Source organism: Bos mutus, chromosome 3 (genome assembly GCF_027580195.1).
Source record: "Bos mutus isolate GX-2022 chromosome 3, NWIPB_WYAK_1.1, whole genome shotgun sequence".
Classification (NCBI taxonomy): domain Eukaryota; kingdom Metazoa; phylum Chordata; class Mammalia; order Artiodactyla; family Bovidae; genus Bos; species Bos mutus.
Window position 1 is genome coordinate 109,806,595 of NC_091619.1, and position 27,804 is coordinate 109,834,398.

General features: G+C 44.7%; 1 protein-coding gene across 1 annotated transcript in view; it reads left to right on the top strand.

Moving 5' to 3' along the window:
• The first annotated feature begins 344 nt into the window (after nt 1-344).
• CSMD2 (CUB and Sushi multiple domains 2) overlaps nt 345-27,804 on the top strand; it is a 275,213-nt gene continuing 247,753 nt past the window's right edge. Inside the window, 2 exon segments of the mRNA XM_070362524.1 lie at nt 345-354; nt 805-987. Coding sequence (XP_070218625.1) covers nt 345-354; nt 805-987 — 193 coding nt within the window.

Consider the following 27,804-nt stretch of genomic DNA (forward strand, 5'->3'; position numbering starts at 1 on the left):
GAACCGAGCTCCTGCTCCCCACTCCTTCCCCTCCTCCGCTCCTGCTCTTCATCTCTCATAGCACCAAGCTCGTAGAAGTGGGGGGCGACTCCGGAGGAAACTCCAAGGCCGAGGCCGGGACAGAGGACTTCCCTGGGGTGTCTCAGTCCTGACTGACTCTCCCACCAGGCCTCCACCCGTCACGCCCTGAGTCCAGACCTCCAGAGCTGTCTGGGGGAACCCACTGCCTGTGCGACTCACCACTGTTGGATCCACGAACTTTAAAAGCATACTTAATGAGTCCTGTGTTTTTTCATTTTACCTGCTCCTGTCTCAAACAGAATTAAAAATATATCTTCGTGAAAATGCTTCCAGGTCAGAAGGCAGTGGGTATTGACTCTCACATCATCTCTGGGTGGGGGAAAGGCAGGCAGCACAAAGGCAGCCTCCCTCCCATTTTGTTCTTACCTTCACTGCTCAGGAAGGGACTGGGCCTCAAATCTACCAGGGAACAGGCATAATTTGAATGCAGAGTCCAGTCAGTAAAGAAGGCTCCAAACCCTGTGAACCTGTGAATTCCTAGGACAGTGTCTCACAGGGAACATACAACCACCTTCCCTGAATAAAAACAGCCAAGCACCTGGAGTATTCCTTATGGGTGCGGAGTCCCAGAGCCGGAGGGCCCGTTCCTCCCAGGGCTTCTCATCAAAAGCCCACGGGGTCTGTCTGAGCCCTGCCCTCCTGGCGGAGGTGCAGCGTCACGCCCCGGCTTCGGGCGGTGTGGAGTCACCACGTGTGTCTGTTCTCTCCTCTCCTCTCTTGCAGAAATCGAGCAGGGCAGCTGTGGAGATCCCGGTGTACCTGCCTACGGCCGGCGGGAAGGCTCCCGGTTCCGCCACGGGGACACCCTCCAGTTTGAGTGCCAGCCTGCCTTTGAGCTGGTGGGGCAGAAGGCAATCACGTGCCAAAAGAATAACCAGTGGTCGGCTAAGAAGCCAGGCTGCGTGTGTAAGTGAGCGGGGAGGGGGGTCGCTTCTACGCAGAAGCCAGGGACCCATGTCCTAGCCTATCTGGGGGCCCCGTCCTTGGGAACCTCGTAGGGTCGTAACCACAGTTTCACTCTGGTTGGCTTCTTCTCTTTCTTGAAACGTCTCTGGCTGAGTCCTCATTTCTGGCAGTGACGTGAACGGTATAGCACTGAGCGTGACTGCTCTTGACATCCAGGGCTTCTTCAACAGCGCCTTCCTCTCCCCGGTGACCCTCGCAAGCACTGTCAAACCCAGACGTTTCCTCCTCACCCTTCTAGTTGTTGGTGACACCACACCGTCGAACCAGGGTGGAAGGTGCTGGCAAAGCTCGTAAGGCTCTAGACACCCTGCCAGCCTGGGGGTGCTGCGGGATACCATGACCGTGCCGGGACTCGCGGGTTTCATCCGATTGCTTCCTCTTGCATCAGATGTAGGGAGGGGTTGGGATCCAGCTGTCTTTGAATTGTTGATCTTTGGGAGAAAGGGTTGGAGTTGAGTGCTCTGTTCTCTGGGGACGACAAGGATTCTTTTCTTCCCTCCTCTGGGATGGTCTGACTTTGCTTTCCGGCACAAATAATACTTTAAGTCCTGGCTCCCAAGGAAATCAGCTAGCGTGAGGGGGCAGTGTGTAAAGGAGCAGGCTTGGTCTTTGTTCAGACGTCAAAGGTTCTCCCTCTCTGGGCTGTCGTCTCTTTTTCTCCCAACGCTCACCCCCGCCACCCTCCATCTCTTACAATCTGCTTCCCCCAGGGAAGGGCCGACAGCCTGACTTCTCGTCTCCCTTCTCAGTGGGTTTCTCAGGTGCTGCCTCGTAGAGAATGTTGGCCCCTCGTGGCAGGGAGAGGAGTAACCTGGGAGACTATAAGGAATATCTGTGATGATGGAGAGTTTGGCTCGGAAGTGGCTGAGCCAGGTCATACCACAATGACTACGTCTTGAACAACCAAAAAAATCACTTTGTGTAGTGGGCAATGCAGTTTTGATGACCTGTGAGTTTTACGTAAAAATTCTTGCAGAGGTTTAAAGATCAAATCGCTCTTAGATGTACATTAAGCAAATCAAATTATTGAAAAATATATTGCATGGAATCAGTCACAGATCTCTGGCCCGATGTGGTTAGGATATAGTGCCTGACAACGTGTACCCTGGGAGCTGGGGGTAGGGGGCAGGGGGCAGGGGAGGTTAGCAGGGAGCAGGACTGGGCAGGTTCAGAGATGAGCCTAGGGCAGAATGGGTGGGTCGAATGGAGCCCTGCAGAGCGGGTCAGAGTCAGGTCCTCAGAACGCAAAAGGTCTGAACTGCAAGAGTCCCAGGGAGCGTGGGGGCTCCATCTCTGAAATCCATCTGGGAGAAACAAGGCAGGGAGAACTGAAAGGGTCAGACTTCTAGAGCAGAGAGCTGGCAGGAGTGAAGTGTGCCTCAGAGCCAGCCGGTGACTTAGAACCAGGATAAAGCTCCCTGCTCCACAAACTGAGACATGCAGGTAGCAGAATGCTGCCTCTGGGAGGTGGGGCGGAGGGGGGTGGTCTGTCACTCAAGCCCTCCAGGAATTTATTTGCCCTTTTGGCTCTTAGAAGTACTTTCAGGAAATCTCTGAAAACTTCAGTCGGTGCTGCTCAGCAGGCTCTCCGCTTCCAGGAGGAAAGCTGACAGGATGTTGAGCACTGCTTACAATCAGCTGAGAAGAAGCAGAGGGCAGAGGAGTCCTGGCGGGTACCGGGTGGTGCTCTCTGTGGTTTAAAACAAGGAAGAGGAGCCTGAGGCTTATTGATGAGAACCGTGAAGCAGGCACTCTTCTCGGGGGTGGGGGGAGGGGGGAGGAAGCACTTCTTCTTCCAGATGATTCTGGGAGATGGGGGGTGATATCCCCAAGGTACTGCCATCACTCAGGTATTTCTGATCATGTCGGTATAACAAACATGGCTGGAGTCTCAGGGATGCTGCCTCTGGTGGAGGAGGCCAGAGAGGATGTGCTGGCCCCAGGCTTTTGCACCATGAGCAAGGTCGCAAGTGAGTGCCATCTGTCAGCTTCCTCTCTACTGAGACCCCAACCCCTAATCTGATGCATCCCTGGGTCTCAGGCTTTGCCTTCAGGGAACTCCTGGTCTAACTCATGGTGAAAGATGGTACTAAGACGATCTGGGTGCCCTGAGAGAATTAGGGATTCAGCATCTGGAGACCTGTGTCTTAGTCTCAGCTCAGTTTCCTGGCTCCAGCCAGGGCAGCTTCTCTCTGAAATTTGCTTTGCTGATCTATCTGATGGGGTTGCACTCCCCAATTCTAAGCCTTTGTGATCATATTTACAGGAAAAGACAACTATGACACGGATGGTCCTCACATTTTCCATCATGAACACTTGAAAACCACTTTCTAAAGTGGGTCATTTATACAGAGCTCATTCTTCGAGGGATAAAGTTAAAACATGGCATTCTCCTCCTGACCCCAGATCAAATATATAATATAGTGTGTGATCCTATAATAGATGTGTGATCCTATAATAGTGTGTGATCCGTAGAAAAAAGGACAATATCTGTAAGCATTTATAACAATATAGAATAGTCCAGTCAGTCTCTGTTTTATAATATGGTCATAAATGTACGTAGAAAAGCACCTCTAGCAAATGTCAGCTTAAGTGCCCTAAGTTTCAATATTAGTCACGATAAATATTAACACATATTTAGCAAACAATGTCATTCTTTCCTTCTGAGGGTTTAGAAGAGGACTTGAAGTTGGGGGGTGTTTTGAAGGCTCAGATTTCTTTGAACACTTGTCCAGAGAAGTGCACAGCAGTGCATTGTTCTCTTGCAACATTTTCTTCAATACAGTTCCTTACTCGGGAATGGCCCTGCCGAGACGATACAAGTACACTCTTGCCTTCATGTTCCAAAACATTTTCTGCAGCGAGCAGGGACTTCAGAATCATTTTGTTGGCTTGCGAGCTGCCTTCGCAGTAGTAGATGCTCAGTAGATGGTCTTTCTTTTCATCTCGGTTTTAAAGATGATGATGTTCCTCACCGTGAGAAGCATTCTGAAAGAAAAGATGAAACCGGCGTCTTTTCTCTTCCTCTCTCCTCCTCCTTGGCTGATTCACATCTCCAGGGATCGCTGCTCCAGAGCAGGTGGCAACAATGGCACTTCCCATCCATTCAACAGTATTCTTACTGCATTCTTACCCTGTGCCAGGCTCTACCTGGAGAACTGGTGCTCAACCCGGGGTCCTGGTGAGAGAGCGCCCCCCAGGTTTCAAACACCCTTCACCTTCCCAGAAACTCTGCCTGTTTCACTGGCTTCCTTACAAAAGCACCATATGGGAGCCTCTCCCATATAACCCTGTCCCCTTCTTTCTCCACAAGAGATACAATAGAAGGAAGATACAAATAACCGATGGTGGTTTGCACAACACTTGATGCTGTGTTGACAGGCTAGCACTTCACACTTCATAAGGAAGCCAGGAAACCAATTATCAGTCCATTAGCAGCCACTTGCATAAGAAGTTTCAAAACAGCCTTCACCAGGAAAATGCCAAGACCTCACAGATGCCAGCTTCCCTTGGCCATTTTGTAAGCCACCAGGAGAAGGCGTGAATCCTAATTGTTCAGTTCCTAATGTATATGGCATAGGTGTGAAATGAGAATACACAGGGATGCATGCAGTGTGAGTTACAAATCAGCAAGCGGTCCTTGAGAGACCAGGGAAGGGAGACGTGGGTCCTCAGGGGCTCAGGGAAAGTGTCACAGAGGATACAGGACTGGAGGGTTGGGAGGTAAAGGAGGGTGCTCCATACAGGGATGCTGCAGGATATGGTCCTCTCCTAGCACCCTCCCATCCTTTCTCCACTGAGTTACTCCCCTCAACCATTCCCTCTCCACGCTCTGGACATGGACACACACACACACACACACTCAGATTTCTGGTCAGAGGAATGGACTAAGTCCTCAGGTCATTGAGATTCTCAACCTCAGCACTACTGACATTTGGGGCCAGATAATTCTTTTGTGGAGGGTGCTCTTGTGCATTTTAGGGTGGGTTAGCTGCATCCCTCCTGTCTTCTACCCACTAGAAGCCAGAAGCACAGACACCCCTTCCACTACTAACTGTGACAACCAAATATGTCTCCAGACATTGCCTGTATCCTCTGGGGGAAGAAGTCACCCAGGATGGAGAACCACCAGTATAGAAAAAGCTAGTCTTGTCAGATTCTAAATATGATGAAATCTGTGTATTTGCATTTTAAATTAGGTCATGATTAGAAACTATAGAATTGTGACAGTGAGGAAGCATGAGGTAAAGGGAGATGCCAGTGTTTCTTAGATGTTTTGCCATTGGGAAGATAGGACTCTTCCCTACAGCATCATGGAATATTTATTCTCTTATTTTACAGATGAAAACAAAGCTCAACTAGGGTCAGAAGTTATAGAACCGTTAGATGATGGGCTGGAATTTGAACTGTTAACTGACAGAGTTGGCTTCTGTTCCAAATGTACACTCTCTCTATTGCCCCAGATTTCCAGAATTCAAGAGGTCAGTAAGGACATCAAAAGCTTAGGACGACAACATTAGTCCAGACTGAGAAACAAACAGTGGTCTTAGCTACTCCCATGAAGTAACAGAAATTGACAAGAGTGAAACAAATCCGTGAGGGCTAGACCCATGGCCCTTGTTGGGACTACACCAGTATTTATTCTTGTTGTTCAGTCACCAAGTCGTGTCCGACTCCTAGTGACCCCATGGACTGCAGCTCGCCAGGCTTCCCTGTCCCTCACTGCTTCCCAGAGTCTGCCCGAGTTCATGTCCATTGAGTCAGTGACACCATCCAATCATCTCATCCTCTGTCGCCCTCTTCTCCTCCTGCCCTCAGTCTTTCCCAGCATCAGGGCCTTTTCCAATGACTCAGCTGTTCACATCAGGTGGCCAAAGTATTAGAGCTTCAGCATCAGTCCTTCCAAAGAGTATTCAGGTTGCAATATACCTTTGTTGAGGTCACTTTTTTCATCTTTACTTTTTCTCATTCCTTCTACCTACCCATCCATTTATCCATCCATATTGATGTATTGAGCACCTACTATGTACCAAATCAGCTGCATGAGTAGGTGTGGCCAATCCTGGTAAAATTCTAAACTGGGACACCTCTGGGGATGATCCCGCTCAGGCTGAGGGGCAGAGATCTTAGTGCCATGTCCATACAATGTACTGTAACTCTTTCAAGGAGTGTCTTGAGTCCAAGGACCTCTACTCAGCACAGACTTTTGGTATACTCTAGTATTTTAAAGTTTTAAATAAATAAGATATTCCTAATTTCACTTCTTTCAACCAAAGCCAATTTCAAATTTGGCCATTCCTTTTTGATTCTTACCCACACACACACATATTTCATATGGTTTTAATCAAAGTGAACATACCGTCTTGCATTCTGTCTTTTGAAGTTCATGGTTTTAATCAAAGTGAACATACCGTCTTACATTCTGTCTTTTGAAGTTCATATTATATTGCATATCTTGTCATGTTACTACATGTCTTTCGTACTTTACCAGTCTTAAAATCTATGGAATATTCTGTCTAGTGAGTGGACCATGACTTAGCCAATTATCCTCTGGGGGAAATGCAGTATAGCTCAATTATTTTTTTATAAGCTTTTAACATCCTCAAGCATGCATGCTCATGTGTGCTCAGTCATGTCTGACTCTGTGAGCCCATGGACTATAACCCACCAGGCTCCTCTGTCATGGAATTTTCCAGGCAAGAACACAGGAGTGGGTTGCCATTCATTCTCCAGGGGATCTTCCTGATCCAGAGATAGAACCTGCGTCTTTTGCATCTTCTGCATTAGCAGGCAGATTCTTTACCAGCTGAGCCACCCGGAACCCATCCTCAAGCATATGACCTTTTTATATCTTTTCTTGAATTCTGTCCTTGAGGTAAATTTCCAGAAATGAGGTTGTTGGGCCAGAGTAGGAACATTTAAAAATACTCATATCATTCCCCCAGAATGTTCTGCCAGGTCGTAATGTCAGTAACAAAAGCTTGAAGGTTAAGACTAAGATTCATATAACACACGTCCTTCCCGTCCAGAAATACGGCATAGATTTCTCTGTGTGTTCATCTGCTTCCACTTTTCTAAACTTTAACAACTTTATAGTTTTATTCATATGGGTCACATGTATCTCTTGCAATCTTTACCAGCATCACCAAATCTCAAGGATTTGTGCGGCCTTTTAAAAATTGCCAATTTAATAGGTATAAATTGAATGCATCCCTCCAGCACACCCTTGTCAACTTCCATGAAGTGCCAAATGTTATGATAAGTGCTGCGAATCTAGAGATGAATTGGGCACAGCCCTTGACCTCAATGAGCTCGCTTGCACATGAAGATAGACATAATTATGTAAATTAAAGTGGGCTCTTGTGGTTCAAAGTTTACTTTTTCATCTAGAAGCATTGGTGAATCAGATGCGTTTAGAAACCGCCCCATGAAGGTTCATTCTTTTATTTGACACATATTCATTGAGGTCCAGTGATGTGGCAGGTATCACAGGAGGTGTGTAACAGGGGAGCAACCACCCTTCTGTTCATAGAGCATAGACTTTCATCAATGCTGCTAGAACAGTTGGGCCTCAAAGATGGGAGGACGGAGTGGGGGCCCTGCTGGGAAGAAAGCTACTCTGATGGCCGTATGGGTTCTGAGAGAATCCAGGGGGTCTGGGGCTCTGCAAAAGGAGGATGTCCATTGGATACATCGACACACATGTGCACAAGTGTGCACACACACGCGCGCGGTCTCTCAGTACTCGGTGTGTAGTGGTTCCCAAAGGAGTTGGCTGCTCCCAAAGTGAGAGAATGAAAGAAGGGAGGTAGGGTCCATGGGAGTAGGATCTAGAGAGAGACTGCGGGGTATGCGTGGCTGGACGCGTGTCCCTGTTGGAGCACGAGGTGTCAGGATTTCCATTACAGGACTCAGGTCCTGGCCTTTCTCCAGCTGGCCTGGGCGCAGCCCTGCCCCGCAGGGACTTGGAGCATCTGCTGTTTGCAACCCCTGGGTAACAACTGTCTATCCTGACACGTGGCTATCTATGAGAGTGTTGCGTTGGTGTTTTCCTTTTCAATTTGAAGGCTCTTTCCATTTGATATACATATTTTCCCCAATCTCCAGCTTTCTTTTTTCTTTATTTCTGTTTTGCTAGTTTGCATTGTACAGTTGTTTTACATACTTATGCAGACAAATCCCTCGATATTTGTGATTTCTTTTCAAAGCTGACAAAGTTATCATTCTGCCACCGATCTGAAAAAACAGTCTGTTCTATTTTTGGTTATTTGTCAGTAATTTGATTTTTTTTTTAATATAATTTGTTAATCCATCTGGAGTTTATTTAGATGAATGTATGATATTGTCCAAACTATTACACAGTTTTCCAACACAATTTATTAAGTAATTCATTTCCCTTTTGATTTGAGGCAAATGAATTGTTCTATCACATTCTGAATCCTCGGATGTAGTTAAGTCTCTTTCTTGACTCACCGCTTTGTTCAGCTGCTCATTTCTATCTTAGCACCGGTATTGAATAATTTTAATTGTTGTTTTATAATATGTTCTAATATCTGGCAGAGCTGGAAACTACTCCTTCCTCCGTTAATTATTTTCTCTTTCAGAATATTCATTGTTATTCTCATCTGTTTGCTGTTCAAGATTAATTTTAGAATCATTTTGTCATATTAAAAAAAAAAAATCCTATTGGGATTTTGTATGTGTGCTCCTATTAAACTATAAATTAACTTCAGGAAAGTAGGCATTTTTATACTACACAGCCTTCCCATCCTGAAACACGACGTGTCACTCTTTTGTCCGTCTACTTTCATTTTTCTAAATATAACAGCTTTGTGGTTTTCTTCATATAGGTCACATACTTCGCTTGCTAGCTGTATTTTTAAACAGGCAGCTGCTTTTCCACTCCCCTCCCACTTCAACCGCAATGCCCTGTTGACACGTGAGGCATGTCCAGTTTTCCTTCTTCGTGGCTGAATCCTCTCATTCCCCATAAATATTTAACCCCAGGTTTTCCAGGACAAGTACAGTTTCAAGCATCCTTTCCTTCATCCCAGAAAACATGATCACGATAACTAGAGTCCTTGGAAACTGCCTCTTTCAAACGTTCAGAGAGAACTGGGATCAGCTGGGGTTTGAAAGCGTCAGCCTCAGTATGACAGATAATATTCCTGGTAATTGCTTGTGATCGGGGTGGGGGTCGTGATAAGGGTAGTGTGAGCTCCCTCTGCTGATATAATGTTCTCCTTACTTCTCTGGGCTTCCATAAAGGTCCCATAAACCCACATGGGTCCCTGGAAGAGAAACAGAGAACCTGGAGATTGCTTTGGTCCAACTTTGTCAATTTCAGGTCAATTCCTAGAAGTTGAAACCAGATGGTTTCAGGCCCCCTTCCTCTGTTACCTGGTCCCCCAGCACATGGACACTGAAGACGTGTGCTAGCTTGTGGTGGAGCTGGGGGTGCCTGCTCTGTAAACGGTCTGCAGTAACTCAAAGGGTTCGTTTTCCAGAGAAGAAAGTCCTGGCAGTGACAGGAGGTGGGAACCGTCTGTATCTGCTACTGCAATGGGGAATGGGCACTAAAGTCAGGGCTGTGAAGCCTGATGGGGCCACAGGGGCAGCCTAGGAAGAGAAACCTGGAGTTGAGGGAGACTGGGGCTGGGAGAACTGACCCTGGATGAACAGATGGCTCATAAAGAGGCCTGCCAGTATTTCCAATCAGAATATCCAAGGAAGTAGCTTCAACACTTGTCTCACCAGACTAGAGTGGGTCCTATATTGCTTGTTACCGTTGTTCTTAAATAGGCAGATACTTGATGGGGGAAGGTGGCCTCTGGTCCTCACCAGGGGAAGAGCGTCTACCCAGGCAGGCCATCCCATCCCCGGCAAGAGGCTGCCTTTTCATTAAGAGCTTCTCTCACAGCAGGGACTGGAGAAGAGACCAAGAATCAGGAAAGCAGCCCAGTCCCTGGGCTGGGGCACACATAGGAGGGCAGGGATGGCAGGTGGGGAGGGTCTGGAAGCTCTGCGTGCCTGTGGGTGTGCCAGGCTCCTCACAACCCCACCAAATGCTGACTCTGGGAAGCCATACTCATTGTCACCCCACTGGTTTGAGGGGATGGGACTTCCTGTGACTGTCAGCCTTGGCTGGGCTTGGCTCAGGATCTGGCTGTAAGAACTGAGCCTGTAGAACCAAGGTATTCAGTGCACTGGAGAGTTGGGGTGGAGGGTCTCATCAGGCAAAGACTGGATGGGCAGGGATGGCTCACAAAGGAGGCTCCCAGCACATCCAAGGAAGAAGAATCTACACTTTTCCCACCAGGCTACTGTGGGTCACAAACATCACTTGTTACCTTTATTTTTAAATTGATACTTTATGGGGGAAGGAGGTATCTCTGGTGGCCCTGACCAATATAAAATGAACCCCAACCCAGCTAATTATTAGAATCACTCATAGGCTTTTAAAAACAGAGAATCTTGGTCTCATCCCCAGAAATTCTGATTCAGCAGGTCTGGGATGGGAGCCAGGAATTATTGTTCTAAAATCTTCCTAGATGATCTGTATCAGATTAGTGAACCCCACTAATAAGGAATACCCTCTGTGTGCCAATTGCTTGCAGGAGTGTTTGGGGTCATTCCTGAGGGGCTTGGTCCCCTGATAGGATGGCAGCCTCGTGGGGCATGGGTTTAGAATTTATGTGGTCATATGTTGTGATCATATGTTGTTGCTATGAGGCTGGCATAATGTGGGTAGTTTTGATGGTGGTGGCCTTCTGGGGTTCAAGGAGTATTGACCTCCACGTTGATATCCTGGTGGGGAGTGGGATGCAAAGTTCAGTATTGTGACATCACAACTCAGTGTTTTGATCACCTGCCTTTCACGTCTATGAATGCAAAAAATGTGGAGGGGAGGTCCTCTCCACACCTGACACAGTGCTGCTCGACCCTAGGACAGGGATGGCAATAATTCTCATGTGGTCCTTGTCCTCCAGCAACTCATGATCTAGTGAGTGTGATAAGCACCTTCTTTTATGATAAATCAATCTTTGAATTACTGCAATTTAGAGATGTGGCCACAAAGTGCTGCCAGTATGTAAGGAAGAAAAATTCATTCCAATTGGAAGATTCTCAGAAGATTTCTTCTGAGCATCATGGGCAAAATTTCAGCCCAGTCAAACCCAGGAATCTATCCAGAACCAAACTGCAAAAACAGCTTAGAACAAGACCCAGACCAAAGGCCATATTCCTACACCTAAGAGTCCTGGGCCGAGGTATCTGGGCACCACAGTCACCTGGGTGGACTGGGGGCTGGGAAAACTGACTAAATTTTAGGGGTCTTATCCTGCATTGTGACCTCTCCTTGAGGGTTGGGGCCGGAGAAATGGGTATATCTGCTTTTCTCACTTTAGCTTTCAGCTTTGGGGATCAGAGCAGACAGGTTCTTTTCCCTTTATAAAATTTTTGAATTTCTGTGTACACCAAGTGCATTCCCCATGCAGCAGCACAGACTGTGCCTTTTCCACGGTTCTCTGTGATGTCTGCTCAGAGAGCTACGGGAGAGACCCAGAGCCTCTCTAATCAGGGTCTGTTTTCACAGCTGCTGACTCAGGGCCTGGGGCTCGAAGCTCTCCCAATACCCTCCCCCATCGGTGAGCCTCTAGACGAACTTGTCATCTCACCTGGAAGTACATCCCCATCGAGCTCTAGGTGTTGTGGGTGTTCTCGGGCTCTGAGGTTTCTGGGGAAGACACTGCTCACCTTTTGTAGGGACTGGATTTCAAGGACAGCCTTGGGCTACACTTCTTGGGGGAACAATGACCTTCCTCCCTTCCTGTGAAGAAAGGCAATCTTGGGGGTCTCCGGAGATGGGCTCGGTGACAGGACTACTCCCCTCGGCTACCTCGTTAACTCCCATCTTACTCAGGGAAACAGGTCAAGGGCATGCCCCAACCTGCTCTGACTATGGTCTTGAAGGTAGCTCTCTCAGGCTAACTATAAACTCACCTGTATCACTGTGGATTACCCGGAAGAAGATCCAAGTATACTTCTTATGATCCAGGGACTTCCACTGAGTGTGCCTTTCCAGTTTGCAGTGGCTGCTGGTCTGCAGTTAGGACTGGGCTTAGAGTGGCCAGGACCGTGGATAGCTCTAGTCTCCCTGAGGGAAGATGCTCTGGAGAAGCTGGTGGGGCTCTCCAAGAGGGTCCCAGGAGCACCTTGTGAGCTGTTGGGAATGTAGATTATACCCTTTCTTGAGTTCCCCTGAACTCATAGGAAGGCTTGGGTTCTGGGGCTACATCGTGCCCACAGACTTCTCACCAGCTCATAGCTGTGTCTGGCTGATGACATTAATGAAGAATAGGTGAAGTAAACCCCGACACGGGGCACAGAGGCTGACTGAGGTCTGCCCCATGGGGAGAAGAGTCTTCACAAATATCACTCAGGGATCCTAGGGGCTGGCCTGAGCATCTGTGGGGCCTCACAGCTGTGAAAGCGCTTTTGAGAAGCCTTTGCTTGGCGTACGGAGAAACCAGTCATCAAGGCACCCATGCCTCACCCCACAGGGCATGGCTCCTTGGAATCCCAGACAGAACTCTAGTCCAACAGAACAGTCAGCGCTCAACTACTGTCAGCACCGTCCGGCCCCAGGCACCTCCGTGCAGCTGATAGAACACGTCTCCTTGCCTAAGTCAGTCTTCCCAAAAAAGGTGGTACATGGAGTCTTAGCCGCCAGGCCGTCATCCCCCCACAGGAGGAGTCTGGTCAGAATCGCCCACTCATCCATGGAGAAGAGCTACTGAGGATCAGAGTGCAAACTTTTTGGTCTGGCGCCTTCCTGGTTGAGGAGTGGGCTATGCTGGGGAGAGGTGGGGAGACCCCGCTCTCGCCCCCGCAGGCTGGTTGAGACTCAGAGGTACGCTGAGCAGAGGCCTTTGTGGAGATGTTGTGTGGTCTCCAGCAGGAGCGCTGAGACATGCCCATTGTTTCCAGTTCAGCGAAGATTGATGTGTGGTATAATACCCGGGTGCCCAGGCTCGGGACTGCACACCTTGCCTTTCAGAAGCTTTATCGTAATGCATCTTCACAACCAAGGTGTGATTTCAGAGTGCTTAGTCTAATTTTGCTACATGTGGAAGTAGAAAGTGAGGTACAGAAACTTCCCCCACTCCACAACACCAGACAAACCCAAATTGGGAGGCCCAGTGGCTTGATCTGACTACACATACTTTCCTAAGAATGTATGGTCTGTTTTCAGGGTAAAAGCTGAGCCCGGGGAGTGCAGAGTGAGCTCCTGTACTCCTGTACTCCCAGGAGTACAGGGCAGGCACTGTCCTCACACATGGGACCAGCAGGGACCAGAGATGTCCTGCCTGCTGGTGACAGGAGATCCTCAGTCATCAGCTCAGGATGAGATCCCAGCTCAGAGCCTGGCCTTGGCAGGGACCTCTGAGTGGGTCTAAAGAGGGTCTAAGCCCAGGGTAGGCTCCAGGAGTGGTTTGAGTGGGCATTCTTCCACAGGTGTGGCAAAAGTCAATCACGACTCAGGGTAGTTTCAGACAGCAGGAAATTCCCACAGGTTGGCCTGGTGCTGATAAGCAGTCACTTTATACCAAGAACCTAGCCAGCCTCTAAGGGGTACAGTCAGGGTCCAATCGCAGGACACAAGAATTTAGCAATTGTCAGAGCCCTCCTGGTGAGTTTTGGTTTAAGATTTTCTTCCAGAAGGGGACTGGATTGTGAATGAGGAACTACTTGCTCAGGATAAAAGATACTTTTGTGGAAGGAAAGTAAAAGACCGCGTGTGGGGACGACCATCCGTCCATATTTGCTTGGGACCATCCCAGTTTACATCTTCCGTCCTAAGGTAATTACTGAGTGGTCTCATCTTTCGTTCTCAAAAGTGTCCCAGTTGGGGCATTATGTTCTATGATCTCCCCAACCATGACCCAACAGACGTCATGCCAAGAAAGGCATGGAGCCTCAGCTGAGCACTCTGGATGCCGAGGGTGATCTCTGAGCCAAAGATCTGAGAGGTGCAGGGATGGACTCTTCCTCCTCCTCCCGTCATCCGTGCCCCCTCCCCTCTCTCACCTTTCCCAGATGCGCTGGCCCTCTTTCAGACTTTTAGGTACTCTAAACTCTTTCCCACCTCAGTGCCTTTGACCTGAGGTTCACCGTGCTGGAATGCTCCTCAGGAAGCTGGATCCTTCTCATCACCTCCTCAGAGAGGCTTTCTCTGACTACCCCATCCAGAAGAGCCATCCTTCACTTTCCCATTTCTCCATCCCTTGTCCTAAGTGTATGAGTCAACTTTTGCTATGGCATCAACTGTGCAAAAATCTCAACAAATTGCAACAACAAATATTAATTTCTCACCTGCATCCCATGAGGGCTGTAGGTCAGGTGCAGCTCTGCAGGGCTCAGGGGAAACCTACATAGCCTCTCATTCTGGGGGTATCTGCTTGAGCATCCCTATGTCATGCCCTCTCACCTTCCGTGGGACAAAGTCACCAGGCCAAAGTCGATGGCATAGGCAAGAGGGCTCTGCCTAAAAGGCAGCAAGGAAGGGCAGGGAATATACTCGAGCACAGTAAGCAATGCTTTTTCACCTGTTGATTGCCTGTGCCCTCACTACACTGTAAATTTCCTACAACAATATATGTCTTATTCACTATTGTATCTACAGTACCAATCAGATAGCAAATATTTGGTAGGTACTGGTTTCCTATTATAGTTATTACTAATCATGTTAGTATCAGTGTTATTATAAAGACAAAGCCAAAATGGTAGGCTTTGGTTTGGAGGACACCTAGCCAGCCAGAGCCTCCTAACGTGGGGTTTCATTCTACACCTCTCAGGCCAGTGGGGTAATAGTCAAAGTTGGCTTGTGTACTGCCTTAGTCCATTCGGGCTGCTATAATAAAATGCCACAGACTGGGTAGCTTATAAACCACAAAAATGTATTGCTCACAGTTCTGGAAGCTGGAATTCTGAGACCAGGGTGCCGGGGTCCTCCTCCTGACCCTCCTGCAGGTCTCCGTCTTCTCCTTATATCCTCACGTGATGGACGGGGACCAGGGATCTCTCTGGAGCCTCTTTTATAAATCATTGACCCCATCCATTCGTGAGAGCACCATCCTCACTATTGAAGTGGCTCCCAAAGGCCTCGCTGGCTATTACCATCACCCATGGGCATTAGGATTTCAGTGTACGAATCTGGGGGGACTCAAACATTCAGACCTCAATGGGCTCTGAGCAGAATGATCCTGGCATACAGACTCTATGGCTGCAGCTAGCAAGGATAAATGGGATGAGGGAGCCCACACCACTCTATAGAAAAGATGCTTAACAGAGCTTTCCAGATGGACAGGAGGAGACAACACTCTAGAAAGAAAAAAGAGCCAGAGCAAGACCTAGCATTAGACTTGCACATTTGCAGGACTTCAGTGGTCCAATATGACCAGTATGTCATGGGCAGTGGGAGGTGGGGAAATAAAGATAAAAGAGGTTGCCAAGGGCCTTTGGTCTTTGAGGTCTTTTTGTGCCCTTTAGAGAAGTTCAGGCTTTATCCTCAGTGCAACAGGGAGTCTTTCAAGAGTTCCAAGCAAAGATGAAACATCATGAGAATTTGTGATTTACAAAAATCCATTCTGGAGCCAATATGTAGGATGAATTCAAAAAGAATGAGATTTATAGACAGAAAACCAGGTAGGCTACTGCAGTAGGAAGAAGACCTTCCCTCAATAGTGTATGATGAGGATGTGACAACTACAAGAGACATTGAAGAGATAGAATCAGCAGAAGTTAGTTACAGACTGGATTTGGGAGCAGGGAAAAGGGGTTGATATGTTTTCCTTAGGCAACTGGGTGTTGTCATTCATGGTGATAGGGAATGAAGGAGGCTTAGGAAAACAGATAAAGAGATCAGTTCTGCACATGCATTCGAGGTGCTGGTGGGATCTGCAGTAGGGAAGCATATCAGACAGTTACACAACAAGTCTGAATATGCAGGAGGGTCTGGGCTACCAGTGTCGTTTAGGAGGCAAGAGCATGAGGAAGGTGTTGTGGAGTGAGATGCGGCCAAGGCAAAACCCATAACTGGGCAGGCCTGAATTACTCCCTGATGCCAGGAATGTTCCAGACACAAGATTCTAGGAAAACCAGGCTGGGGAAAGAAGACTAGGAGTTCAGTTTGGGCCATATTTAGTTTAATCTGCTCTAATAAAATCCAGACTCCTCCTCCTGGGTCTAAAAGATCCGTCATCCTCTCCAGCTCATCTCGTGTTCCTAGCTCCATGGTTCACTCTGCTCCTGTTCTGTTGGCCTCCCTTCTCTCCCTCACAGTCACCAAGTCTGTGCCCACCTCAGGGCCTTTGCACTTGCAATCTCCTCCACCTGGAGCAATCTTCCCTTAGGCCGGCTGACTCCATATCATCAGGCCATGTCTCAGAGGGTGCTTCCTCAGACGAGCCATCCCTGACCCCGCCTTGAAAGCAAGCTATCCCCCTCCATTCACTCTTCCCCTCATTCCACCTTATGTTCTTTCTTACCTTTTAGAATGCAGACTTCATGAGGCTGAGGACTTGCCGATCTGTCTGGTTTGTTAACAGCCCCGCCCCCTCCCCACCATGTCTAAATTAGTCTTTGTCACACAGCAGATGCCCAGTGAATACGCCAGCTTGGTAAGGACATTCCAAGGTCATTCAAAGGGGCTGTCAGAGCTGGAGTGGAAAGCCTGGGGTGGGTGTGATTGAAGACAGAGGGGAAGCATTTCAGGAACAAGAGAGGGCTCAGCTCTGTCAAAGGCCCTACTCACCTAGTGCAGGGGGCTGGTGTTCATGCCTGTCTAGGAGGTGGGGATGGGAAAAAAACAAAGAAATGCAAAACTTAACACAATTCATGGCTTTACGTCAAATATTAACCGAAGGGGACATGTTCCATGCTCAGTAAATATGTGGGCAGCGTCATCCCTTTATGTCTGATGCTCCTTTTGGAATGTGTATGTATGAGTTTCCAAGGAGCTGACCAGGTGGCTCTAGTGGAAAAGTATCCACTTGCCAGTTCAATCTCTGGGTCAGAAAGATCCCTTGGAGGAGGACATGGCAACCCATTCCAGTATTCTTGTCTGGAGAATCCCATGGACAGAGGAGCCTACTGGGCTACGGTCCATACGGTCACAAAGAGTGAGACACGACTAAAACAACACACACATACTCATGCATGCTCACGTGAGTTTCTAGAAAGCATTCTCAGTATTCTTCTCAAAGAGAAAACCAAGCACTAACTTCATCTTGTTTGTGATAAGGATGAGCCCAGCTGGGTAGCCAGTTTCAGCCTCATGTGTGTGACCTTGAAGACCTCGCCCAGCTTCCTAGGGCCAAAGGAAGTTAATAATTTTCAGCAGCTCCAGTGCCAGAGATGTTAAAATGACTCTGATGAAAACTACCATACCCTGAGCTTCTGAGCAGAAGGAGGTGAAAGGAATTCACTAGTGGGTTTGTGAAGCCCCTGCCTCCCACTCAGCTCTAGCGTTCATCGGCAGGGATGCCTCAGTTTACTGGTCCAGAGACGCACAGTGAAGCAAGAACCATCTAATTGGGCCTCTGCCGCTTGGGTGAGCTCTGCTGGAGAAATTGCCCAACCAGGCAAATTGGCAAAGCTACACATTCATGGTCACTAGTCTCAATGAAGCCGGCACAGTGCCCAGCATCCATCTGTGTTTCTCAAGTCAGTCTGTTCTATTCTTCCCCATGGAAGCTCTGCCAAGGCGTCTCCACCCGCCTCCGTCCTGGGAACAGCCCACCTCCTCACCTTACCCTAGAGAATGATCATCTTGTCTCCTGCCTGGCAGGCAACATGCTCAAAATCCAAATTTCAAAGACACCAAACCTGCAGCCCATCACCGTCCCATCCCCATCCTTCCTCTCATCTTCCCACGTCTTATACAGAGACGCTCGGTCCTCTCTACCATCAAAAACCAATGTGCCTGTAGCTTATACTTCCCATTTAGGCTTTAGATCAGGGATCTAGATCAGGGACCTTTAAAGGTGCTCCAAGCACCTTTAAACTAACAGTAAGATGCAGTACAGAATACATTCACACACATGCACGCACACACACACTGGGACATAATTGAAACAGATTCACAAACAGTATTTACCTTTAACCCTGTAATGCACTCAGGTATTTTCCACTCTCTCCCTTTTGTTTTTTCCTTTTTTCTTTTATTTTAGCATCATGACCCACCATATCGCTTTCATGATGAGCCACTGTTTCAAAAATTTTGCTATTGATTCCCCCTCACCTCCCACTTTCTCAGGAATCTATGCCTCTTGTAATCCATCCTCTTCTTCTTTAAAAAAAATATATATTTATTTCAGTTATTATTTACTTAACTGACCCAAATCATAGTTGCAGTGTGTGAACACTTTGGTTGCACCATGTGGGATCTAGTTCCCCAGCCAGGGATCGAACCTCGGTCCCCTGCACTGGGAGTGGAGAGTCTTAGCCACTGGACTACCAGACATGTCCCATCCTCTTTATTCCATGTGGCAGAAGCCTCTCCCCTTCTGCCACATCCTTCCCATCAACATGTGAATGTCTTCAGGTCCCTCTTCTCTCACAGGTGAAGTTCTTTAACACCCCACAGGTCCGTGCCCATTCTCGAATATTTTCCTTCACATCCAGATCCTTTGACGGGATGTGTTCCCTTGCTGTAGCCACTCTTCACTTGCCAGTCCCTTCTTACCGCACATGTTCTGACCTCTGTGTCCACCACACCTGGGAACTGCTCTCACCCAGGTCACTAATGAGCCTCCTGTTGCTAAAATTCAATGGGTTTTACACAGAGGCTCCACTCTATTTCAGAACAGCTAGCCTTTCCCTCCTTCTGGAAACCACTCTCGTGTTTTTCCTCCTACCTTCAACTGCTTTGTCTCCATCTGCCCTGCCCATAACTTTTCTCTGCTTTTATCTTTATTAAGTTTATTCTCCCTTCTCTGCTTAATCTTGTTTGGTTATTCTCTTTGTCATGTTTTTAGTTTAACTGCTCATGTCATGTATTTCTTTTTTATTTAATAATGAATAAGGCTATTAATTTTCCCTTAAATACAGCTTTGGCCTAGTATCATTATCATTATTATAAGTAATCTGTATTGACAGCCTTTGCAATGTTCCATGCTGTCTGTTTTTTCTTTGCCAACTTGATAACCTTGTTCTTTAATTTCCTTAGCTTATGATTCTATTTTGAGCATTTATCTTTGTGTTGAATGTGTTAGTAGTTCTTCATATGTTAGGACTTCCCTGGTGGCTCAGATGGTAAAGTGTCTGCGTCCAATGCGGGAGACCCAGGTTCGATCGCCAGGTCAAGAAGATCCCATGGAGAAGGAAATGGCAACCCACTCCAGTATTCTTGCCTGGAAAATTCCATGAATGGAGGAGCCTGGTAGTCTACAGTCCATGGAGTCGCTAGGAGTTGGGCACGACTGAGCAACTTCACTCACTCATATGTTAAACATAGTAAATTCTTGATTATACACACTTGCAAATATTTCCTTTTTTTCTTATTTAATTTTTTAAATTTATTTATTTTAATTGGAGGCTAATTACTTTACAATATTGTAGTGGTTTTTGCTATACATTGACATGAATCAGCCATGGGTGTACATGTGTTCCCCATCCTGAACCCCCATCCCATCCCTCTGGGTCATCCCAGTGCTCTGGCCCTGAGCGCCCTGTCTCATGCATCAAACCTGGACTGGCAATCTGTTTCACATATGATAATATACATGTTTCAGTGCTATTCTCTCAAATCATCCCACCCTCACCTTCTCCCACAGAGTCCAAAAGGCTGTTCTATACATCCGTGTCTCTTTTGCTGTCTCGCATATAGGGTCATTGTTGCCAGCTTTCTAAATTCCATATATATGCATTAGCATACTGTATTGGTGTTTTTCTTTCTGACTTACTTCACTCTGTATAATAGGCTCCAGTTTCATCCACCTCATTAAAACTGATTCAAATGCATTCTTTTTAATGGCTGACCAATACTCCATTGTGTATATGTACCACAGCTTTCTTATCCATTCGTCTGCCGATGGACATCTAGGTTGCTTCCATGTCCTGGCTATTATAAACAGTGCTGCGATGAACACTGGGGTACACGTGTCTCTTTCAGTTCTGGTTTCCTTGGTGTGTATACCCAGCAGTGGGATTGCTAGGTCATATGGCAGTTCTATTTCCAGTTTTTTTAAGGAATCTCCACACTGTTCTCCATAGTGGCTGTACAAGTTTGCATTCCCACCAACAGTGTAAGAGGGTTCCCTTTTCTCCACACCCTCTCCAGCATTTATTGCTTGTAGACTTTTGGATCGCAGCCATTCTGACCGGCATGAGATGGTACCTCATTGTAGTTTTGATTTGCATTTCTCTGATAATGAGTGATGTTGAGCATCTTTTCATGTGTTTGTTAGCCATCTGTATGTCTTCTTTAGAGAAATGTCTGTTTAATTCTTTGGCCCATTTTTTGATTGGGTCATTTATTTTTCTGGAATTGAGCTGCAGGAGCTACTTGTATGTTTTTGAGATTAATTCTTTGTCAGTTGCTTCATTTGCTATTGTTTTCTCCCATTCTAAAGGCTGTCTTTTCACCTTGTTTATAGTTTCCTTCATTGTGCAAAAGCTTTTAAGTTTAATTAGGTCCCATTTGTTTATTTTTGCTTTTATTTCCATTACTCTGGGAGGTGGGTCATAGAGGATCCTGCTGTGATTTATGTTGGAGAGTGTTTGGCCTATGTTTTCCTCTAGGAGTTTTATAATTCCTGGTCTTACATTTAGATCTTTAATCCATTTTGAGTTTATTTTTGTGTATGGTATTAGAAAAAAGTGTTCTAGTTTCATTCTTTTACAAGTGGTTGACCAGTTTTCCCAGCACCGCTTGTTAAAGAGATTGTCATTTGGTCTTCACTGTTAAACTTTTGTGAGCCCATGGACTGGCCCTCCAAACTGGTTTGTCCATGGAATTCTCCAGGCGAGAATACTGGAGTGAGGTGCCATCTCCTTCCCTGAGGGGATCTTCCCAACCCAGGGACTGAACTCGTGTCTCCTGTGTCTCCTGCCTTGGCAGGCAGATTCTTCACCACTGTACCACCTGGGAAGCCTGGTGATTTTTGAAATCCAAAAAGCTTTCATTTCTGTAAGTTAAAATACTATTTCCTAACTTTGGTATAATGTTAAGAAACTCCTGCCCCGCATCTGAGATTATGCAAATATTCCTTATATTTTCTTCTGGCATTTCTATTGTATACTGAGTGAAATGTGGATTTATTTTTTTGACAACTGGTTAGCGATTTGTCCAAGACTCCCTTATTGATCAAGCAACATTTACCCTGCTAATTAAAAAAGTCTCCTTTATCATATACTACATTTTTGGATGTCTGTGTCCATTTCTGAACTTTCTTTTTTTTTTTTTTTTTTTTTTGGTTCTTACTGATTTCTCTTCTGATAACAATACAGATGTTGTTATTGCAGCTTTATAGTATGTTTCAGTATCTGAGTTGACAAACCTCCCTGCCACTGGAAAAAAATAGGTATTATGGTTGAAATCTTGGGCTCTAGAACCAGCTTTCCTGGGTTTTCAGCCCAGCCACATCACTTACATGTCTTGTGACAGTGGGAAGATTACTTGAACACCCAGACTTGGCTTCTACATCTCTAAAATGGGGATAATAATAATATTCATCTTAGAGGGCCACTGTGAGGCTTGGTGGGTCAAGACATATGACATCTTGGAATGCCAGCTAGCACCTCATATGCTGTTTTTTCCTTGTCTCTCTCAAGGAGTGATTGGATCTTTTTACCTATTTATTCCAACAGATTGATCACTCCAGAAAAAAAATTAATGTGGATCTTGCCTGGAATTGCATTAAATTTTGCCTGGAATTATGTTACATTTATACAATGATTTGAAGACAATTTTTATCTTAACATGGCTTCCCTGGTGGCTCAGATGGTAAAGAGTCTGCCTGCAGTGCAGGAGACCTGGGTTCAATTCCTGGGTTGCGAAGATCCTCTGGAGAAGGGAATGGCAACCCACTCCAGTATACTTGCTTGGAGAATCCCATTGGCAGAGGAGCCTGGCAGGCTATAGCCCATGGGGTCACAAAGAGTTGGACACTACTGAGCAACTAACACTTTAACAATATGAAGTCATCACCCAGAAAAAAAGTTTGTCTCATTTTTTAGTTTTCTTTTCAGCCTATCAATAAAGACTTGTTGATTATAGCTCATGTTTGTTTAGTGTTTTAGGGCTGAATTTGATTTGATAGCACTTTACATATAGGATTATGTTTACACTGTGGATGTATTGATGTGTGAGTAGGTGAGTGTGAACATGTATATCACATGCTATCTTATGGGAATATTTGTATCAAGATTAATTAAATAGCATGGCTACTACAGCTCGGTTAACATTTAAAAGTTCTGGGCCTAAAACTACCTACTCCCTAAATATTTTTTGGTCTCCTCAGGTTTTTCTCTTCGCACAATTTTTGTAATTTAAAATTTCCTGGGAAATTCTGTGTTTTGTGAATATTTCAATTTTATTAGTATGTTGTACATACTATTCTTTTATAATTGGCATATCTCCTTAATTTTATTATCCAGTCTCTATGTATAAATATCTTCCCTCTTTATTTCTTGAGGACCCCAATGAGAAGTTCTTTTACTGGTCTCTTCAATTAACTTTTCTCTGCTTTTATCTTTATTAAGTTTATTCTCCCTTCTCTCCTTAATCTCGTTTGGTTATTCTCTTTGGCATGTTTTTAGTTTGAGCTCTCGTTTCACGTATTTCTTTTTTATTTAGTAATGAATAAGGCTATTAATTTTCCCTTAAACACAGCTTTGGCCTAGTATCATTATCATTATTATAAGTAATCTATATGGATTGATAGCCTTTGTTTCCTCTTTGAACTTAAGAACTTACTTAGGAGAGGATTTTATACATTTTAAGCTGACTAGGAGTTTTTCTTTAGTCTTTTATTATTGATTTCTAGTTTATTTGCACTGTGAATAGAAAATGTGTCCTAACATTTTTTGCGTTTTAGAGGCATTTACAGAGAGTTCTTTGCAGTCCAGTATAGAGTCCATTTCTGTAATATTCCACAGGCACTTGTGAAGAAGGTTCTGTTCCTTGTTTGCAGGTTACAACGTCTCATACAACATATACCCACTTCTAGTATTCTATGGATCCTTTTTATCTTTATTTACTTTTGACATCAGGTTAGTATTTTTGATCCAACTCTCATGTTTTCTAAAATAGTTTATTTTGTCTGTTTCAGTACTTTGGGCCAAATGTATCATAACTGTCATATCTTCATTTTGGAATATGCACATCATCCATTTTTTAAATGTCACCGTTGGATTTTGGCTTTTGTCTTGCCTCATTGGGTCTCTAGTAATTGAATTACCATTTTGAAAGCCCTGAAACTGGCAGTGACAACACCAAAAGAAAAGAGAGTAAAAGAGCATTTTTCAACAAAACTTCTATTTCTTACTCAAGGTCCTATTAAATAATAATCCAATATTAAGCATAGAAATTATGCATCTACTTGGTAATGAGTTTTCCACCTTTATTATTTTTCAAAAGTCCAAATCTTTTAAAGGCTTATTCAAGGTCAAGATTCTTGAGCACAACCTGGTAACTACTTCCAAAGGGAGAAGGCAGTTCACGTCCCTCCTTTACCTGGGTGATTGACAGTGATGAGATCCAATCACCATACATTTTTTTAATCCTCATTTGGGACACTGAGAAGAAAGTTCTCCAAGAGAAACCTTCTGATGTAACATGTAAACCTAATTTTCCAGAGTGAGAGAGATTAGACCTTTGTTGAACACTGCGCACTCCTTTTTCCTGCCCTCATTGCAACAAGCCTGAATTATCCCTTGGGATAGAAGACTGAGCTTTACAGGACCAAGTTTTTGTCCTATTTGTCACCTCTATTTGCCAGTTTATCACCTCTGTCTCTCTAGGTGTGAAAGGAAATGTTCTGAGAGCTGTTCAGGGGTCTCTTGGCCTGAACAAAAAGGGGGGGATCATTAAGAGTCTGTTATGATATTATAACACCCAAGGGTCTAATACTATTATTAAAACTAATTTTTTATAGTTTGCATTTTCCTTCACCAGTAGTTCTCAAACCCCAGCTGCACCTTAGGATTACCCAGGGAGCTTTAGAACCTGTGTTGCACTGGGTTCACATCACCAAATAAACAGGATTCCTTGGGGCCTGAGCATTGGTAGATTGTAACACTCTTCTAATCTGAAGTCTGAGCTATCTTAGCCCTTTTCCTTATTTTTGACTGTTCTGAGTCTCTTTAAAGTATATCTTGTCCCAAAATGAGGGTTATATTTTTCTAAGAGATTAACCTGTATACATTTATTATCATAAATGATGTTTTGCCTCTTCCCCCCTTTTTTAGCATCTTATTTTACATTTCTCCTCTTTATGATTCCTTGTTGTTTCCTTTGAATTCCATTTTTTTGCTAAATTAACTGCTTTGCTTTTTCCCCTTTGGTAATTTTGAAGATAAGCTACTTTATAGTCTATTACTAATTACACTTAACATCTTTAAAGACACGCTCTAACCTATATTTCTCTAATTAACCACAGAAACCATATAACAGAACTTCTTGCAAAATGAGAAAATTAGCATGTCTCCTTGCTTCAAACTTTATACTTTACATCAGACTAATCTGCATTACTTTACCCTGGGGTTTGGGCAGGAATAATATCTTTTATGTTCTCTTCCAACAAATATTTGTTACACTTGCATTCTGTTTTCTAACTATGTCTATAGCAATTATTTAGATTATTTACTATATGGTTTATTTGCTTATTGCCATTTTTTTTTTCATTTTCTATTAACCATAACTTTCCCATACTTGAGTTCTGCATTTTGATTCGTCTCTTGGTTGGGTAGAAAACATCTTTAAGTGTTTTCTGTTTTTTTAATGTTATATGGATAATATATTTTTTTCAAGGTCTTTGATACTGGAAGCAGTTTCTGTTGTCTTTGCTGTTTATCAGTTTGGCTTGGTCATACCCTTTTCTACTCTAAATTATTTAGGAACAGATCTGTACTGTGTCTAACAGAAATGTGTTGAGGATCACGGCATAGTGTTTTTTCCTTGTTTCCAGAGCTGACACAGGTATCCGCTTTACAGACTTTGGTCAGTTCTTTTGGTTGGGACTTAGAACAGGATCAGGATATGAGGCATGTATACTCACGTCACTATCTTTTCAGATCGTTGTTGTTTCATTGCTCAGTCATGTCTGACTCTTTTGCGACTCCATGGACTTGTAGCCCACCAGGCTCCTCTCTCGATGGAGTTTCCAAGGCAAGAATACTGAAGTGGGTTGCCATTTTCTTCTCCAGGGGATTTTCCCAATGCAGGGATCAAGCCTGCATCTCCTGCTTGACAGGTGGATTCTATACCACTGAGCCACCTAGGAAGCCCATTTTTAGATGATGTCGACCATTAAATACTTGTTGATTCATTCAGCAAATATTGATTGAGCACAGATAATGTACCAGGCATTATGGCAGCCATGGGGATTCAGGGGAATCAAACAGACAAGATTTCTGCACTCATGGAGTACATATGTGTGTGTTGGGGAGAGAGAAGGACAAACCATCAAGAAACTAGTGAACAAGGTAATTTTAAAGAGTGATAGGAAGAGCTACCACATATAGCTGCTCAAAATGGTGCCCCTTGAGATTTACAACTTGGCAACTCTGGATAAAGGGTATAAAGAAAATGTGTGATAGAGTGATGGAGTGGGGATGGGGACTCAGCAGGCATTAATTAAATTCTCTGCAGCAAATGCATGTGTTCTCAGGCTTTCAGTGCCTCTGAAATTGTAGAGCTTTTCTTTGCTTTTGGTCTACCTTGATGTTGTTCTACTAGTAGGCAAGCCATGCGGTTTTTACCCTCTCTCTGTCTTCAGGTAGTGGGCTCCGTTGGTTTCATATTCCTCATTATGTGTATTATGCTCCCAGCTGGACTGCCACAAAGCTAGGGGTGGGATAGCTGTGTTGGAGGATATCTGTGCCCAGACTAGAGCTTCTAGTTCAGGGCTGATGTAATGCTTGGGGTCAATGGATCTTTAGCCGATTCTAAGAATACCGCCAAGGATTCATCTGTTAGACTTGTGAGCAATACTGTTCTCATACTGGGAGGCGGTGTTGCTGGGGGGCTAAGGGCTTGGCCCCTGGAGTCAGGTGGATTTGAACTAGCAAGGATTTGCATGGATTGGAACTTCCTGCTACCGTCTACTCACTGTGTGAGCCTGGCAAGTTACCTAATCTCTGTGAGCTGCAGTGTCTTTTATCTTAAATGGGGTTATGGCCTTCTCTCCCCTTGGCTCGAACTTTCCATACCTATAAAACACAGAGATTACAGGGATGAGACTGAATGTGTCCTAGGGACTAGTTTCACTTTGCTAAATTTGATGGGAGGGCTTTGAGTAGCAGGTTGGAAAAGTAACACCCAGTGCAGAAAAGGGAAAGGTGGGTAGACTCAGGAAAAGGAAGGAGAAACTCAACAGAAAGAATCACCAGTTCCTTTGTTTTGTGTTGTTTTATTTTTTTGCAAACATGGTTTTAATATTATTTTTCACTTTCACTTCATTATAATTAATAAGTCAATATCATACTTTAATTTCAGTATTATTAATATCCAACATCACTATAAATGTTATAAAGGCATTTAAATTTTTGTCCATATTAGTTTTTATCTTCTTTACACTTTATATATTAAAAAAATGTTTCAATGACCCTATATCATTTTTGCAATCAGAAAAATCAAATATTGCTTTCACATTGAAAAATATCACCCCCAAACCTTTCACCCTAATACAGTTTTTATTCGGGGGCTCATGTCCAGTCTTTACCCATATATGTAAATATTTATTAGCTATAATCCAAAGTGTACATATAATTTTATGATGTACTGTTTGACTTTAAAATGTTTAACATTGTTCCTTCTACAGGATCATATTTATCACTTTAATGATTGCATTCAAACCACACCACATTAAAGGCTATAATTTACCTCACATTATTGGGCTGACATGTAGGTTGTTCACATTTTTTCCTCTATAATAAAATTATGTCACTGTAAACATATTTGTCCATGTGGCTCCTTTCTTTTGAATTAATTCCTGGAGATTACCGAGTCAGAATATTTGAATAGTTTTGTGGCTGTTGATAAGAGCTCATTCACTCCCTTCCAGAACTATATCAACTTTACTGTGCAACTGACAAGAAATACATATGAGTTTCCATGAAGCCTCAGCAATATGAGTTGTTCGTTTTTCCCCCTAGGCAAATGGACTGCCTTTTCACATTAATTCTATTTTCTCTCATATGAATCCTCTGAGCATATTCTTTGCTCATCTTGGTGATGTTCTTGCATAAATTACAAAACTCTACTTCAGTATTGAGAGTTGTTCTTTGGCATATTTGTTGCAATATTTTTTTCATGCTATTATTTTCCTTTTTAATATTGGTTTAGTGTTTGTTTTTCCATTTATAACACTTTCTTTTGCCTCAGACTTACTCTGAGTCTGTTAGTTACGGGCATGACAAGGGTTTAAAATCAAGATTTTCAGAAGAGTCGATCCTTGGAAAGTAGGTGGGGCTTCAAGATAAGGTGCTGTTCCCTCTCTCTGCCAGTTTCTTCCAAAGCTCTGGTCTCTGAAA